This window comes from Haemaphysalis longicornis, unplaced genomic scaffold (genome assembly GCF_048455015.1).
Source record: "Haemaphysalis longicornis isolate Haplotype H1 unplaced genomic scaffold, Haemaphysalis longicornis Haplotype H1 scaffold_12, whole genome shotgun sequence".
NCBI classification, from domain to species: domain Eukaryota; kingdom Metazoa; phylum Arthropoda; class Arachnida; order Ixodida; family Ixodidae; genus Haemaphysalis; species Haemaphysalis longicornis.
In genome coordinates this window covers 110996682-111011953 of record NW_027526225.1, presented here as the reverse complement: position 1 = coordinate 111011953, position 15272 = coordinate 110996682, and the positions used below count along the sequence as shown (strand labels likewise).

The following is a 15272-nucleotide window of genomic DNA, read 5'->3' as shown; positions in this document are numbered from 1 at the left end:
TTCGCTGAAAGTGCGCCCAATTTTCTTTCCTCCATGGTCCAATCGATCGCCAAACCTTCAACGTAGATTAATATCTTTCAACGTCTCAATATCTTTCGATATGTTTCAAACCTTCAACGTCTGTATATTAATATGTTTGTATCGTTTTTTTATGAAATAATCTTTCACTTTCACATTCTTTCCCCTTCTCGACCCAAATCGTAAATGAAGAACAAACCCATGCAACAAACCCAAGCGACCTAAATGTGCATCCGATACGTGTTTTAGGAGATAAAAGTATGCTATTGTATGTACGTCATCTTCACGATCGATGCGTCTATTATTTTACCTAGAACCGCTCCTTTTTCGTGATTTTTAGGTAACCGTTTTTACCCAATGTTAGCCCGCGTTTCACGCATGCGCCGTGTGTCCGGAGATCTTATCAGACATTTTCGGTCGACAACCGGTCTACGGGGAAATGCATTAGTTTGGTGATAGGACGCCATCGGTACAACAAAGAATGCATTCGCTTTAATAAATATTCTCCCCGCGGACCTCTGATGTAGGAAGCGTTCCCTGTCTCTAAGTGTTACTCCAATCATTGTTCGTTCCATATGGCCCGTTGAGCCGACCTAAGTTCGCTTTTAAATTGTTTAGTGAGGCGCCAAGTTTAAGCTCCATATTTCATCACCGGAAGGACGCATTGGTTGTATATTCTCCTTTCCAGTGGTAGAGGTAGCTTTGCTGAGCACGAGGTCGCGGGTTCGATTCCCGGCCGCGGCGGCCGCTTTTTTGATGGAGGCGAAAAGCAAAAACGCCCGTGTGTACGAGATTTCGGCGCACGTTAAAGATCCCCAGGTGGTCAAAATTAATCCGGAGCCCTCCACTACGGCGCGCCTCATCGCCTGCGTTGCGTCGGCGCGTTAAACCCTGCAATCAATCAATAGAGGTAGCTTGCTTTTCATTATTTGGGAACGTTTTACCGAGTGCATCCCCGCCCGTACGTCTTCTGCGCCGGATTTCTTTCTCGTGGTTGGGGTCAGCACAGACGACACGGCCGAGGTAGTTATAATCGTCTAGTACTTGGTCTAGTGTTTCGTTACATATGTGCTGAACAGGGCGCTTTCGGTGTATTTGCCTTAAATGTAAAAAGAAGGAGTAGAGGATCGAAAACGGAAAGAGAAAGACAACCCTGGATGTAGTGGGGTCATTCCACGCCAAATGTCCCAGCAGGTCTGGCACTCGCCCTCTCCTATTTTTTTGAAAAAAAAAAATCGTAGTTTATTACCGCGTTCCAGAAAAGCCCTGATTGTAATATTGCGCGCAATTTTTTTTTTTTACTCCACGCGACAGCCCTTTAAAGATACGGCGCTTGTGAAAGCTGAATCAACTTTGTAAATTTATTTAAAGCATTCTGATATGGAAAGGTGAAACTCTGGTCTTGGAACATGTGTTTCCTGGTATCTACGGGCAATTGAAATTAAATGTCATTAAAAGGTGTTTTATTCTTGTTTTTGCTCCAGAATCTCGGCGTGCCCGCAATGAGCAGTGGTGTCTGTGTTGTTGGCAGTGAAGCAGCCATAGGAGGCAACGTACAACAAACGCGTGAGAACCAAACTTCAATTTTTTTTTCTCGCTTTAGACAAAACTTACTATTCTTATTCTTTGTGACATAAAAGTCAAACATACAGTCTACTCAATGAGCTACCCCGCGTATTTTTACTCGGATTCATTCCGACATCGCGACATTTGTGTCTGAATCTGCGACAAAAGGGCGGTTTTGCAGATTTACGAATTTATTTTGCAAGCACAGCTTTACCTGACTGCTCTGAAATATTTTTATAATTAAGTACATCAACCAGTCTCACTTCAACAATTGTTCGGGTCGCTGCACATTCTGGAAGAATTTTTGTGTGAATTGTTGAACTTACCCTATTTTAGCGTCGTTCTTTTAGCAAAACCAAGAATAAAGTACTGTTTAATAACATTTAATTTTAATTGCCCGTAGAGACCAGGAAACACATGTTTTACGACCAGAGTTGCATCTTTCCATCTTTTCCAGAATGTTTTAAATGAATTTACAAAGTTGACGCAGTTTTCACAAGCAGGGTTGTAAAAAGAATTGTAAAAAAAAAGTTGTCGCGGGAAGTAAAAAAAAAAAAATCGAGCCAGGGCGTCTTCTGGAACTCGGTAATAACGAATTGTTTCATGAAAAATTGGAGATGGTCGAACGCCGGACCTGGGACATATGGCATGGAATGACCCAGTGCTAGAGTAGGCCGATAAATGCAAATCCGTACTCAGTCCCGTGCCTGCCTGCCATTCAGGGAGAAAGATGGAATTAAAAAAAAATAAATTGGGGGAGGGTGTCTGAGGGGAGACGTCCCACATAAGAACGCAACGTAGGTACGATAGGTGCTTTCGAGGACGCGACGAACGCGCGATCTCTCCAAGTAGAAGCGCAAGTTTTATCTAGCGAAGTCGCGGCGTCCGTTACGCCAAGTGTCAATGCCCGCCGCGGACCCCGTTGCCGCTGCGGCCAAAGTCTGCCTTCGTCCACTTCAAATCTGGCAACAGAGAAAGACTGCCGCTTGAGTCTTCGGTGCATTTTAGTGGGGCGGATGGTGGTGACGGTTAGTGCGGGCTCCCCCCCACGCTTCCGCGCTTGTGTGGTTAGCGCGGCTGGCGTTGCTGGCGTCGGGGGCACGCGGGGTTAGAACTACGGGGCGCTCGGCGTCGGGCACCTCAGGGCCCTGTTCACGACGGAGTCTGAGTGACCACCGTAAGCCATGCTGTTATCGCAGCGGCTGTAAAGATCTTCCCGACGTGTGGTGTTATCGGGTGAGTGCTGCTATAACATCGCTTTGTCGGCGCGACGCGCTACTGTGGTCGGCGACGAAGCTTGGGGAGAACCCTGCAAAGGGGGTTCCGCAGCACGTGTTCGAACCGCAGCTAGCTGGGCGCGCTGCCCCCACGCATTTCGTTGTGTGTGTAAGAAAAAAAAGCGTCTTGTCGAAATGACTGCGAACACTTGCTCACTGCCTCATACGAAGTCTTTCCTCGTAGTTAGCCGAGTTTCAGCAAAAATTGCGGGTTGAAACGGCAGCATTTGTTTATGTAACACGTCGAACAGCTTGGTCTGCTTCGTAAGGTCCCCACAATTTCCGCAGTTTACCTGCAGTCTCTTCCTGTACTTACGGCAGCCCAAAGTACTACGCTAGACGCGTTTTCGGACTGCGCTATCTCCCGCGTTCAGGTCCTAAGAATAGCGGCGTTACGCCGCCGAAGTGTTTTTTTTTTTTTCGTTGCTTTGAGGCGCCGCCGCTGACGGCGGTGTCTGGCAAAGCTTTTGTTTGACGCGTCTTCCGAAAGAAACGAGACGAACGGCGGCGGCAGCGCGCATTCGAACATTCTTTTCCGCGGGAATGACGACTTATTGTTGCCGTCGGTACGAACTGCGGGAAGCCGTGTCTTTTTTCTGCATGGATTGCCACCTCTTTCCACTATGCTCATAATATGCTTTGTTCGAAATCGTTCTTTAAATGTCATGTTTGCTTGCGAAACGAAGCCCGGTGTAACGTTTATCGGACAAAACGAAAGTCGTTGGAAGCTTGAAGTTTCTGTCCATTATATGATAAATCGTAACACACACACACATACAAAATAGAAGCTATGTGGCGATGAGCTACCAGTAGGGATGGGTCTATATTGAAGTTAATAGGGCGGCATAAAGGACTGCATTGGGCCTTATGTTGGGCAATTCTCGCATTTGACGAGGCCCGGAAGAATGAAAAAAAAAAAAAAAAACAAAAAAAAACAGGAGGGGTGCATATTGAGTCCCAAGGGAGAACGGGCAATTGAGGCTCTCTTTTTGGTTGGTTTGGAGGCTGGTTTTGCTCCCTGACGTCAGAATAAAGTTGAAATACGGTGCGGCTGTTTATTGGAATGTTTATTTTTAGGTCTTTATATTAAGTGACACCAAACAGCTGAATAGATGGCTTTTACCTATTGCAAATATGGGCTCTAATCACCTTCGATAAGGTAGCTAAGAGCGTTTTGTGCGTTTACCAGCAGTAGTGCTCGGAAGACTTTCTTTAAATGCCGGGACGTTCCTAGGCCACTATATGTCAGTGTGGACTCATGCACAGCTTTTGTCACAGTTCCTGTTCTCAAGGAGGGAAACAGTTAAAGGAGAGTTTAAGTGGTATGCTTGATAAAAATTGCCCCATTCTACGAGTCAAATAACAAGAGGTGCCATTCCGACATTCAGTACAAAACTGCTCAAAAACTGGTTCTCATTTTGTTCACTGTTTGAGATGGTAATGTTACAGGTGCAGAGGTTGTGGATTTCATTCTCTTTCTCATGCTATGTCTTATACCCATGCCACATGTACACGAAAAATTACATTAAGTGCTTAATGTCTAAGTTTTAATGCCACTAATTCGCTGCTACATGCAAAAATCTAATGCCATTAGCCCTAATGTGATGTTTGGTTTAACGAGTTACCCACAACTCATTCGCCTTCATGAACGCCTTAAATACGCCTACTCTCGAACGCGATGAGCACCAAATGAAACCAATGAAACTTTCAGCGCCAGAGTGTTGACGCAGCAACACAGCTGAACTTCGAAATAACACGATTTTTCGTGCACTCTTGGTCGCGAAGTTCTGAAGAAGACGAAGTTCACTAAAACAGCGGCCAAAGTCGAAACACTGTGTTACTCGTCGTTTTTAATATTGCGGATTTGGCTACCTCTGGCAGGTGGCGGCAGCTGCTGAAGCCACCTTTAAAAATGGCTCCCACCATTTTTTAGCAAGCACTATTTCTCATAACATTTTCTTTCACAAAAACACTTTTAACCCTTGTAAGACGTTTTTCTCTACGTTAAAAACTTCTAAAATATGAGTGAATCTCTCTCTGTTTCGTTTTGGTCATTATCACCATCATGCCTAACACATCTAGTGCCTGTGCATTTGCATGTGTAGCACGGCCCGCCCAAATAATGTCATGCGGTATCTTAAGGCCTTAAACACTTAATGTCATTTTTTGTGTACGTGTGGCATGAGTATAACAATGTGGAGGGCAAAAGGGCATCGAAAAAGAGATGCATCATGAGAATATACATAGTAATGTTCTTAAGTAGTGGTGTTTATCATGCCTTAAGATAGCTAGGAAAAATACGGTGACAGTTCAGAAAGCAGCATGGATGCCTAACAAAGATTACCGCTGAAATAGGACGATTAATATGGTAATCATTTTTGTTTGCCATGCCTGAAGGCCTTTATAGCGCACACCAAACTATCCTAGTTTTGAGCTTGTAAAAATGAATGCAGTTTCTGTTGGCTTATTCCCCCAAGCCAGCATTTACTTTGCTTTATCAAGTTTTAAAGCTGCAGCTGCAAGGCTGAGTGACAGCTACAACTGCTGCACACGATTTTTCCTGCCCAGAAACACTGCAAGCAGTGAAATGCATTTTGTGAGGCTTGTGTGCGGCTTGCAGCAGTATAAAAACAATTGAGTTGTAGTATGATATTGCAGCACTTATAGCTGCGTTGTGCTCTTGTACATTAATTTAAAGCTGGTTGGCCGATTTTCACTAGTTAGTTGGACTGACGCTCATCTTAAGGCGTTGTTTCGGGCCGAATCTTTGTGTTTACACACGCTGTGTCTGTTGTAGCTGCATCTATTTCTTTTGAGCGCAAATCCCTTTTTTTCGGCCCACTGTTTCTGACTACACTAGCCTTTACTGTAATAGCAAGCGGCTTTCAGGTTGTCTGAGATAGCTTCCATACTCTTGACCTCTTTTTTTTTATTATTACGTCGAGAAGAAAGTGAGTCCGCATAGATTACATTTAGACTGCCTATTCACAAAAGATCAGACTAGAGTTGCGCTCACTTTTGTAGTTTCTGTGTATTCGTACGTAGAATTCACGGGACGTCAATGTCGCCAGCAGAGCAGGATACTGTGGCGCTGATTTTGTGATAACGGCAGGCCTACCAATGGTGCTGTAGGAAAGCCTTGAACCCAGGTAACCTGTGATGGGCTGAAAAGTGAAGTAAGAGGTGTTAAAAGTATGTATTGTGGATGTATTGCTAATCCCCTGTCACAGCCATGCGTGATACTAATGCTTGCGGGAACACAACTAAGTCGAAGCAGCAACAAAGATGGTGTGTGAATGTTTCGTGGCCGCTGAGAAAGGGCCTTATAAATGGGGAAAAAATACTTTATGGCGCAAATAAAAAGTAAATACAATGGCGGCCATATTGTTTCCACTCCATGGTTAAAAACATGCACTTGGGGTCCTCCTCCAAGTCATTATCCATATAGTATGCATATGTTGTGGGGAATTTAGAAATGGCTTTGGATAAATGTTTCTTCAAATGTCATTGCTGAAATTGTAGTGGATTGAATGCCTAGTTCCTGAAAGATTGGTCACTCCTACTTTTTGGGATTTTGTGCTTTGCGTTATGTTATGGGGAACCCTGAAATAGTGTTTGACCACAAGTTGTAGTAGACAGAATTTTTTTTTTGTAGGCCTGCTTTTACGCTTCACTACTAATTTTGGCGAAGTTATTGTTACCGCACTTGTTTTGAAGCACCGGAGGGGGTCTGTATTTTTTTTAGTGTAACACTTGGAGCGCGTGTGTAGAAAATATTGGACCAAGATATGTCGCTACACAAAATTATCTCCCCATATCTGCCTCTGTGCAACTTTTGGAGTACCGTCTCTCGTAGAGATATGCCCTGATGCTCACGGGTCCTGGCTTATCGTTGTGTCACTGTATGAGTACCCTTCTTATCTGCTGGCCTTGACATCGGTTGAACTGGGGGCCTTACGTCATGTAGTAAGAGAAATTCGCTCCTTTACGAGGTTTTCTTTATCACTGCAGGACTCTTTATCTATCACTTCAGGCAGAGAAGTAAGACACAACTGAGCTTACTGATCCTTTGGAGTTACAACTGTGAGGCTGATATACTGTGCATTGGTCTTATGAAATTGATGGCTTAACCTCACAGTGTTGTGGCTAATAACATTGTAATAAGGCTGTAGTCATCTTTGCACTCCGAAGGCAAAAATTTCTTTTGAACATCTTTCACTGTACGTTGGCTGTGTCAGGTTGGTCTATGGAAGCGTAAGTATGTGTTCTTTGCACCAAGTTTAATGCGTCTTATAAGCGGTGCCTTGCTTTTGTGTCATCCGTGCTGAGTTCTCTCTTCCTTGCAGACGTAGCCGCGCTGGCCCTGACCTTTGACCCGGCCGTGGTTTGACCCCGAGCCGACATGGGGGAGAGGGGCAACGAATTCCCGCTGCGTCCACTGGACGAGAACCAGGTTCTTATCGTGGCACCAGCGCAGGCACCGACCGTTCGTCAGGGCTCTCGCATGTAAGTTCAAGTCGGGCCTCTCGTCTGGCCGCGTCGGAACTTGTTACAGTGCGTTACGCTGTGGCTTGTTTAATTTTTTTAGGGTTTGTGTCTTGGTTACATCCGTGCTACACGAGCGTTTTGTAGGCCTTTGAGTCGAATGTCATTTGACTCAAATGCCACCTTTGAGCTGCTACGTGACGTTTTTCAAATGCCTTCGGTTGAAATTCTATTTAAGTCGAGGGAGCACCACCACCAACCTTTGGGGTTCTTAAAGGAGCCATAAAGAGAAAATGCAAGTTGGTTTTATTCGAAAGATTTCGTGTTTTATAGTGCCCCCAGCGCTTGTCCGGATACAAATGATGCTTTATTCACTGAGAAATTAAACAATTTAGGTGAAAATTTTGATTTTCCCGCTCAATCGTGCGTTTTCGTGGTCCCAAGTGACATCACTGAAACCGACCGCTCTGCAGCCTAGAGTACCTTCATTCACGCATCCGCCGTACAGGGTAGAGACACGTATACGCTGGCGCCGCCATTTTCGGTTGCTCGCTCGCCGCCGAAGCAAGTCATTGTGTCAAAACCGCGCTAAAATTATCGCCGCAACGCGGTTTACTGAAGAAGTTTGAATTATATTGTCTGTTTCGCGTTGCTAGGTCTCGTGGGAAATGAAAAGAATAACGCGTTGAGCCCGTTGGCCCCATTGCGGCAGCACGGGACCGTTCAAAGGTTGTCTCCACCCTGTACAGCGGTGTTGGTTTGTTCCCGCGTTTCTTTACGTTCCGTAACCTAGATGGCGCCACCATACCGTGGCAAGCGTTTGGTTTGTTTTTGCCCGCATTTAAACCTGGCTTGTTTTTGTTCTGGGAGAAAATATTCGTTCCCTGAAACAGTGCTCGCTCGACAAATGGGGTCACGTAAGACACCGTTGCTTGCGTCAATCGGCCAGTGTCGTCTGAGACAACCCCAAGCCCCGTAGTGCTGTGCAGCTAAACCAAAGCATGCTGTGCGCAGTACGAACAGCAGAACGCATCAGTACTTCTATGTTTACATGTGCTTTCGTAACTTCCACTGTTTGTCCCATCATTCCTATTGCTTTGTAAAGAATGTGCCCTAAATTTAAGCGCAAATCGCTCGTTCGTCTAGTTTGTAAGCTCTACCTAATTTGCGTCTGCTTCTGCCAGCCTCCGCCAATCGCAGAGCTTAGCCCATGTGACATCACAGGTTCTGTTGCGGGAAATGAGCTGGTGGGTCGCATGACCATTCCCGTTTTTCCTAATTATGTAGCTTATTTGAGCGAAGTTTACGTTAAAAGTGGTGTCAGTATGATTCTAACGAGACAATCTTTTGAATGAACCAAACTTGTGTTTTCTCTTCATGGCTCCTTTAAAGGCCTTTGAAATGCAAACGGTAGTTCTCTCAGACGAAGTTTCTGCATGCCGTAATTACAAAATTATTTACGAGGAAAACTTGATGTTTAAAGTGCACGATCTTCATACTTTTTCCACTTGTTTTTGTTTTCTATTACCCACTCTACGATTGCAATAAGGTAACTTGTTACTCTCAAGACCGGTGGCACGAAAAAAGAAAAAAATAACTGGCTAGCTATCTGTTAGTACATGTTTTGTGTGGACTTGTAGATTGTTATCAATTTGACCCCTAATCATTGTTTTTTTCTCCATTTTAACTTCATTTTAGTCAAGAATGAAGCAGGGCAGCAGTGGGGACAGCAAAACATGGCGGGTGGACGTGGGAACTTTCAACTGCCTTTGCGAATTGTCGTGTAGATCTGCGGAACACCTTCCACTTCAAATGGCATTTGAAATTTCAAAGGCCATTCGACTCAGATGTCTTTTCGAACGCTCGTGTAGCGCAGGTATTAAATGGGTATCCCCACTAGTTAATTAGTGAGCCATTTATTGTCGATGGTTCAGTTGAACAGTTTCACTGGTTAAGTGTTGAGACTGTTTGAAAATGTTGCCCAGTGGTAGCTGGTTGGTTGATGACCCTGCGGTATTGTTCACAAGGTGCAAAAAAGGTGTTAACAAGCGAGAGACTGGTTTGATGCCCACTGAAAAAGTTGCCAGGTGTCTGTTAATTTCAGAGATGCTGAGCTTTTACTTGCGAAAACTTTGCAGAGTTGGCGCGCAGGGAGATTTTAAGAACTGCTTTCATGGCCGTTGAGCGCTGCAGTCTGAAAACTCCTTGACTCTGGTTTGCAGACCCGTGAGCGAGAGGGGCGAGGAGATCAATGGCTTCCCGGCGGTCAAAACCAGCCCCAAGGATTCCTACAATCTGCTGTACCTCATCCTGCTTGTGCATGGAATTGGCACTCTCATGCCCTGGAATATGTTCATCAACGCCAAGGCGGTGAGTTTCGGTCAGGGCGCAGAACGTCTTCCTGGCCCCCAACTGAAGAAACCTGTCTGTTGAGAATGACACATCCTCCTCCTCCTCCTCCTCCTCCTCCTCCTCCTCCTCCTCCTCCTCATCATCATCATCATCAACAACAACAACAACAACAACAACAACAACATCGTCGCCATCTTCATCACAATCTTTCTGGCACCAAACTAAAGAAATCTGTCTGTTGATGATGACACATCATCGTTTTCATTGTTGTCATAATCATCATCATTATCACTACCACCACCACACGTCCTAATATAACCATGGGATGGCTCAGTAACAGAAGCAGCGGGCTTAGGTTATGTCTGTGTGCATGCTTGCACATGCAGGAGTACACCTGTCACAATATGTTCTTATGAACTTTTTTTAGAAAGAGGAGTTAACACTGAATTTTGTGGCTGAACTTGTTGGTGGGGTGTTGTGCGGCCACTGTCATCCACAGAAAAATAAATGTGAGCACAAAACTGTTTGTCGCTACTTTTCAGTTCTGCCAATTTGCCAAAAAAATGAGTTTTCTGTATTAATTTTCTTTTCAGTCTACAGGTCCCAAAGAATATACGTGCAATATTTTATGGCTGTACCATAAGTATTTACAGAGCTGTCACACTTTGAAGTCACCTAATTGACCATTTTTGCCAGTGTTTCCAAACTTCGGGCCTTGTTTTCTCAGAACCAATTTATTTTTCCTGCGAGCTTAACTGTCTGGTACAATATCTTGGGATATAGTGGTCAAATCTGCATTATTCTTGCTGCAATTGAAAGCTTATGAGCTGAACAGTGCAATAAAACCACAAGAAACCAGAATTTCATTATGCGAGCACAAAATTTTATGCCGTGCGTTTTTCGAAAACGTTGGTGACTGATGACCTGAAATTTAATAAGCTTGCAGTGTTTGCGGAAACAATGCTAAAGTTGCTTCTGTGATATAGTTGCACTCCCTGTGTTCCTTTTAGAGCACAAAGGGATAAAAAGTATTCGAGCATTTCCGTAGGTAGATAATAAAAAAATTGCCGAAAATGCAACATAACATGTTGCACAACTCTGCTTTTACACCGCATAGATGAAAACTGACTGCATATTTATGTTCGGAGTGCCAAAATACACTTCATGTGCAAGTCTCAAGCACCCAGGTTAAAAAATAACAAAAACATCCTCAAGACCAGTCTCCCCCCTTCATTATAAAAGAAGAGGAGAAGTGACTTTAGGGAGGTGCAAGATGACTGCCACTGCTTTACCAAATGCCCACATTGCTGTCGCTGCTACCTTGGGCAATTGCGATTGCGGCTTCGGTGCCATTTCCCCCTATATCTTGGACAAAATGCTGATAAGAATTTCTGGAATAGTATTTTATTGGTCCCCATTTCGTGGGAATCTCGTCAATTGGGACGTGTCTCTTTCTGCTGCAGTACTTTCAAGACTACAAGCTGAGGCCGGAGCCCAACAGCACGTACAACTCGACCGAGCTGCAGATGTACCGGGACGATTTCATGGGCTACATCACCCTGGCCTCCCAGGTGCCAAATTTGATGTGCAACTTCCTCAACCTCTTCCTTCAGTTTGGGTAAGCTAGAATTTGATCTTATTTCCGAAATAGGTACGGGATAGATACAGGAGGAGGGCTGAAGGTTTATAGCGTAAAGCAGTGGAAAAGATGGTGCTGCTGCACGACGTAGTGCAGGACGCACTATATATATTGAGTCAGTGCTGTAGGAATTTCCTATCTAGTACAGCATAGGCTGCCAAGATGTCACCCACGGGTTCAAGCGGGCCAAGCTGTCAGGCAGGGGTGTCCCTCATCCCGCGTGGGCAGTCAATTCGTGAAGATGATGTGGCACCTTAGAACTCTCTTTATTGCATGGGTTTCCACGATACAATCACAGCTCTGCTAAAACACACCTAGCGTTGGGGCAAGAACGGGGGTACCTGGCACCCGCCGCGGTGGCTCAGTGGCTAAGGCGTTGTGATGCTGAGCACAAGGACGCGGGTTCGATTCCCGGCTGCGGTGGCCGCTTTTCTGACGGAGGTGAAAAGCAAAAACGCCTGTGTGTACAAGATTTCGGCACACTTTAAAGATCCCCAGGTGGTCAAGATTAATCCGGAGCCCTCCACTACGGCGCGCCTCATCGCCTGTGTTGCGTCGGAGTGCTGAACCCTACAATCAATCAATGGGGGTACCTGGTGGCCGTATGTGGCAAGCCACAGAGCCCAATTATGTTGTGCAAGGAATAGGTTCTTTTTTTTTTTTTTTGAACGGCACAAGTCGTTGAAGCACTAAGGGTGGTCGACTCTGGAGAAGGCTGGGGTGGACCAACAGACTCGCCGGGCTACCAATAACCACTCGAATCACCTGCGCAAGCAGGGATCGTGAAGTCGGAGGGCGCGTGCAAAACCGACTCCCTGTACGCGCCAATCTTATGCAAGCGGGAATACAGCGGCCGCTTCAAGTGCAAGCTGCAAAGTGAGCTATTTCCTTGGGCAACCCAGGCGTGTGTTCGCAAACTTTTTCCCCACAGCAGGGCCACTACGTTGCACCCCCACGTGGCCTATGGACCCCGTACCCCCTTTGACGAAGAGGGTACCGAAGCTATGCGTGCGCACGGAATTGGAACAGTCCACATTTATGTCCCCACAGTATGAATTAGCAAAACCTAGTGTGTTCATAGCCACATCTGTGAGGGGTAGCTTTGGCGTGCATGGTGGTTGTGTTGTTAGTGACAGCAGCGTCGTAGCGGCATAACGGGATGAACATTGCAGTTTGAGCCATTAAAGGGGAACTGAAAGAAGACAAAATAATACACGTTTGTTCAGCTTAAAAGAACTAGCCTTGGCTAACTGACTCAGCTTCCTTCCAGCCACAAAAGAGGTCTTTTGATACGAAAAAAGTGTGATGTTCTTTGATGCGGAAAAAATGTGACAAATATTGAAAAACTTTCAAGGTTTGCACTACAGAGACGTGTTATGTGCAGCAGTGACATCATATTGGTCAGCATTAAAAACGCAGTGAAGTGTGTTAACTGCACATTGGCATTGGAGTGATGTGATAAAATGGAACCACAGGCCCCACTACAATCTCCCAATAATGTTTTTGGTGGTTAGATTTGGTCAGTGGCCATAATCGCACAAACAAGACTCTGTGATGTCATATAGACAAATTGCTGGGAAGTGGCGGGGGAGTCACCACTGACTCATGTGTTTTCTTTAATTTCTCAATCATTTGTTTGACTTCTGTGATAAAATCGGTATCATTGATATCAGGGCAAAGCAACCATATTAATGAACCAGGCTTTTATATTGTCTTTGTGGCCCCTTTAAGGGGGGAACATGGCTCTTAAGACAGCTTCTTTTAATTTAAAGTAAACTCTGTGAAAATTGTCAGTCTTGCAGCTTTTTTCCCACTGATTTCAAATATGGCATTATTTTTTGAGTCAGTCAATTTGTTCCAGAGATAATTAGAGATAATTAGCCATTTTTGGAGGAACAATAGACAAAACGGTGTTGGTCATGAAACTGCAATCTTTGTATTTTCCAATACTATGAACCCTGGTGACTGCAATTAGAGAATCGGTTTTTTGATGCACCGCTTGGAACCAATTTTACAGCTCATTAAACTTCGGTGGCACCAGTGGCAAGGAACCACTTCGAATGGTCCCCTTTGTGTAAGGAGTGGGCTTACCGTATTTACTTGAATCTACATCAGCCTCAGTTCGAGGACCACACTTCATAGTCGAACGCCTGAAAAGGGAAGTGAAACTTTGGCCAGTGCAAGTCCACCAGCAGTCTTGAAAATGCTAAAGGCATTTATTATGAATATGCAACACTTGTTGTGATTGGCGCCAGGTGTCCTCTCACTATCCCCGTTCTTTGTGCAACCTTTGCGTCTATGCCAAAGTACTGCCCTGTTTAAAGATTTCCTTAATTTCCTTAATTGGTGCACTTCGCGAGACCGCTGAAGTTGCCTGCACTGTCAACACCACAGCCCAAACATGGTGCATGGTCAGAAACACTAACAGCGGAAAATAGTGGCTGTAGCACTGCCTTTTGATGACACTTTGAGGTTGCACTAGCAATCGTTATCTCCCTAGTTCATTTGATCTCTCTTTTTTTTTTTTTTTTTTTTTTTTACTTCAACGTATCAACTTAAGCCGGCCTACGATTTTCAGGTGTGAAATTATTGTCAAACTATATTCGAATTAACTGCAGCAAAAGGGAAATTTAGGCCAGTTGGTTTTGGAATGATGATATAACAGCGCAGGGAACGAGACAAGGAGCAGAGAGAGACGGGACAGCTCTCGTCTTGTGTCTTTCTGGTCCTCGTCTCGTTCCCTGCGCTGTTGTATCATCATTCGAATAGGCACATGCTTGTGGTGTTTGGCGTTTCTTTTTCTCCTCTTTTTGCATTGTGGTTGTGGTTTCCTGCAGGGACAAGAGCCTCACGCCACGAATTGTGGTCAGCATCCTGGTCGAAGCGGCAGTGTTCATAGCGACGGTAGTGCTGGCCATGGTGGACTCCTCTTCGTGTAAGCGACCCCCTGCGTGTCGCTGTTTTGCGAGCGAATAATGGGACAGTTTTATATTTTATCAGTGCACGGGGGCAATGACAGAATGGTTGCTTGAGAGTCGATTGGTAAAAAGAGACACAAAAAAAGAGGGGGGGGGGGGCACTGTATTTGTTTAACTTTGCAGCTGCGCTGTCTGTGGAGCCATCTTTATTGACAGCAAAGTGTACAGTAATGGGCGAATGAAATGTGATTACGAAAATATGAATCAGAACACGCAAAGAACGCGGTTTCTTTCCATGCAAGTCAAACTGATGCTTGGCTTAATTACAGTAACAAAGTTGGGAAGTGTGACTTTCCGAATATAGCAGCAGCGCGCCGTTATTTGACCTTCACGAACAGTATTTTTCAGTTTTGCGTGTTCTGGTATATATTTTCGTGCTCACATTTCGTGTGTCCGTGACTGTACATAATATGTAGTGGCTTAATAAAGAAAAGTACCAATTTCTTGTGGCCTCAGTTACAAGAATAAAAATTTTGTCCTGAAAGGTTGCATAGGCGTGATAAACAATATAAGTGATGCCAGGGTAACAATGAATATGCAAGAGTGTGGACTTCTGCAGTGCGCATTGCCACAGACACTGTTATCTCCGGTGCATGTCGTGCATGCAGCTAGTAGTGAAAGAGTGAATTGATCGATCAATCAATCGATCAATCAATCAATCAATCAATCAATCAATCAATCAATCAATCAATCAATCGCACAGGCTGCAAGCACTAGTGGGGTCAACCACAGTCAGTCTGTGCCTGTGCTCTTCATCCTGTGTGCATACTCTGAAGTGTACCTAAGTGCTTCACACCCACAACAGAGGAGCACATAGCCACAGTGGGGTGTTAGACAATGCTTTGTAAGCAGGAATATTTCAACATCTTGAAGTGCAGAGGTGCGAACAAACACCACAATACCTCTGCACACTTAAAGATAAATGGAAATTTGGCCGTGCTATTATAAGTTGCTCGC

At 44.9% G+C, this 15272-nt stretch overlaps 1 protein-coding gene across 1 annotated transcript in view; it reads left to right on the top strand.

Annotated features, from left to right (window-relative positions):
* The first annotated feature begins 2571 nt into the window (after positions 1-2571).
* Positions 2572-15272, top strand: part of Ent2 (Equilibrative nucleoside transporter 2) — a 40681-nt gene continuing 27980 nt past the window's right edge. Inside the window, exons 1-5 of the mRNA XM_077694114.1 lie at positions 2572-2820; positions 7208-7367; positions 9569-9716; positions 11162-11316; positions 14175-14272. Of these exons, the coding sequence (XP_077550240.1) occupies positions 7264-7367; positions 9569-9716; positions 11162-11316; positions 14175-14272 (505 nt within the window). The 5' untranslated portion in view covers positions 2572-2820; positions 7208-7263. The remainder of the gene's footprint in view (positions 2821-7207; positions 7368-9568; positions 9717-11161; positions 11317-14174; positions 14273-15272) is intronic.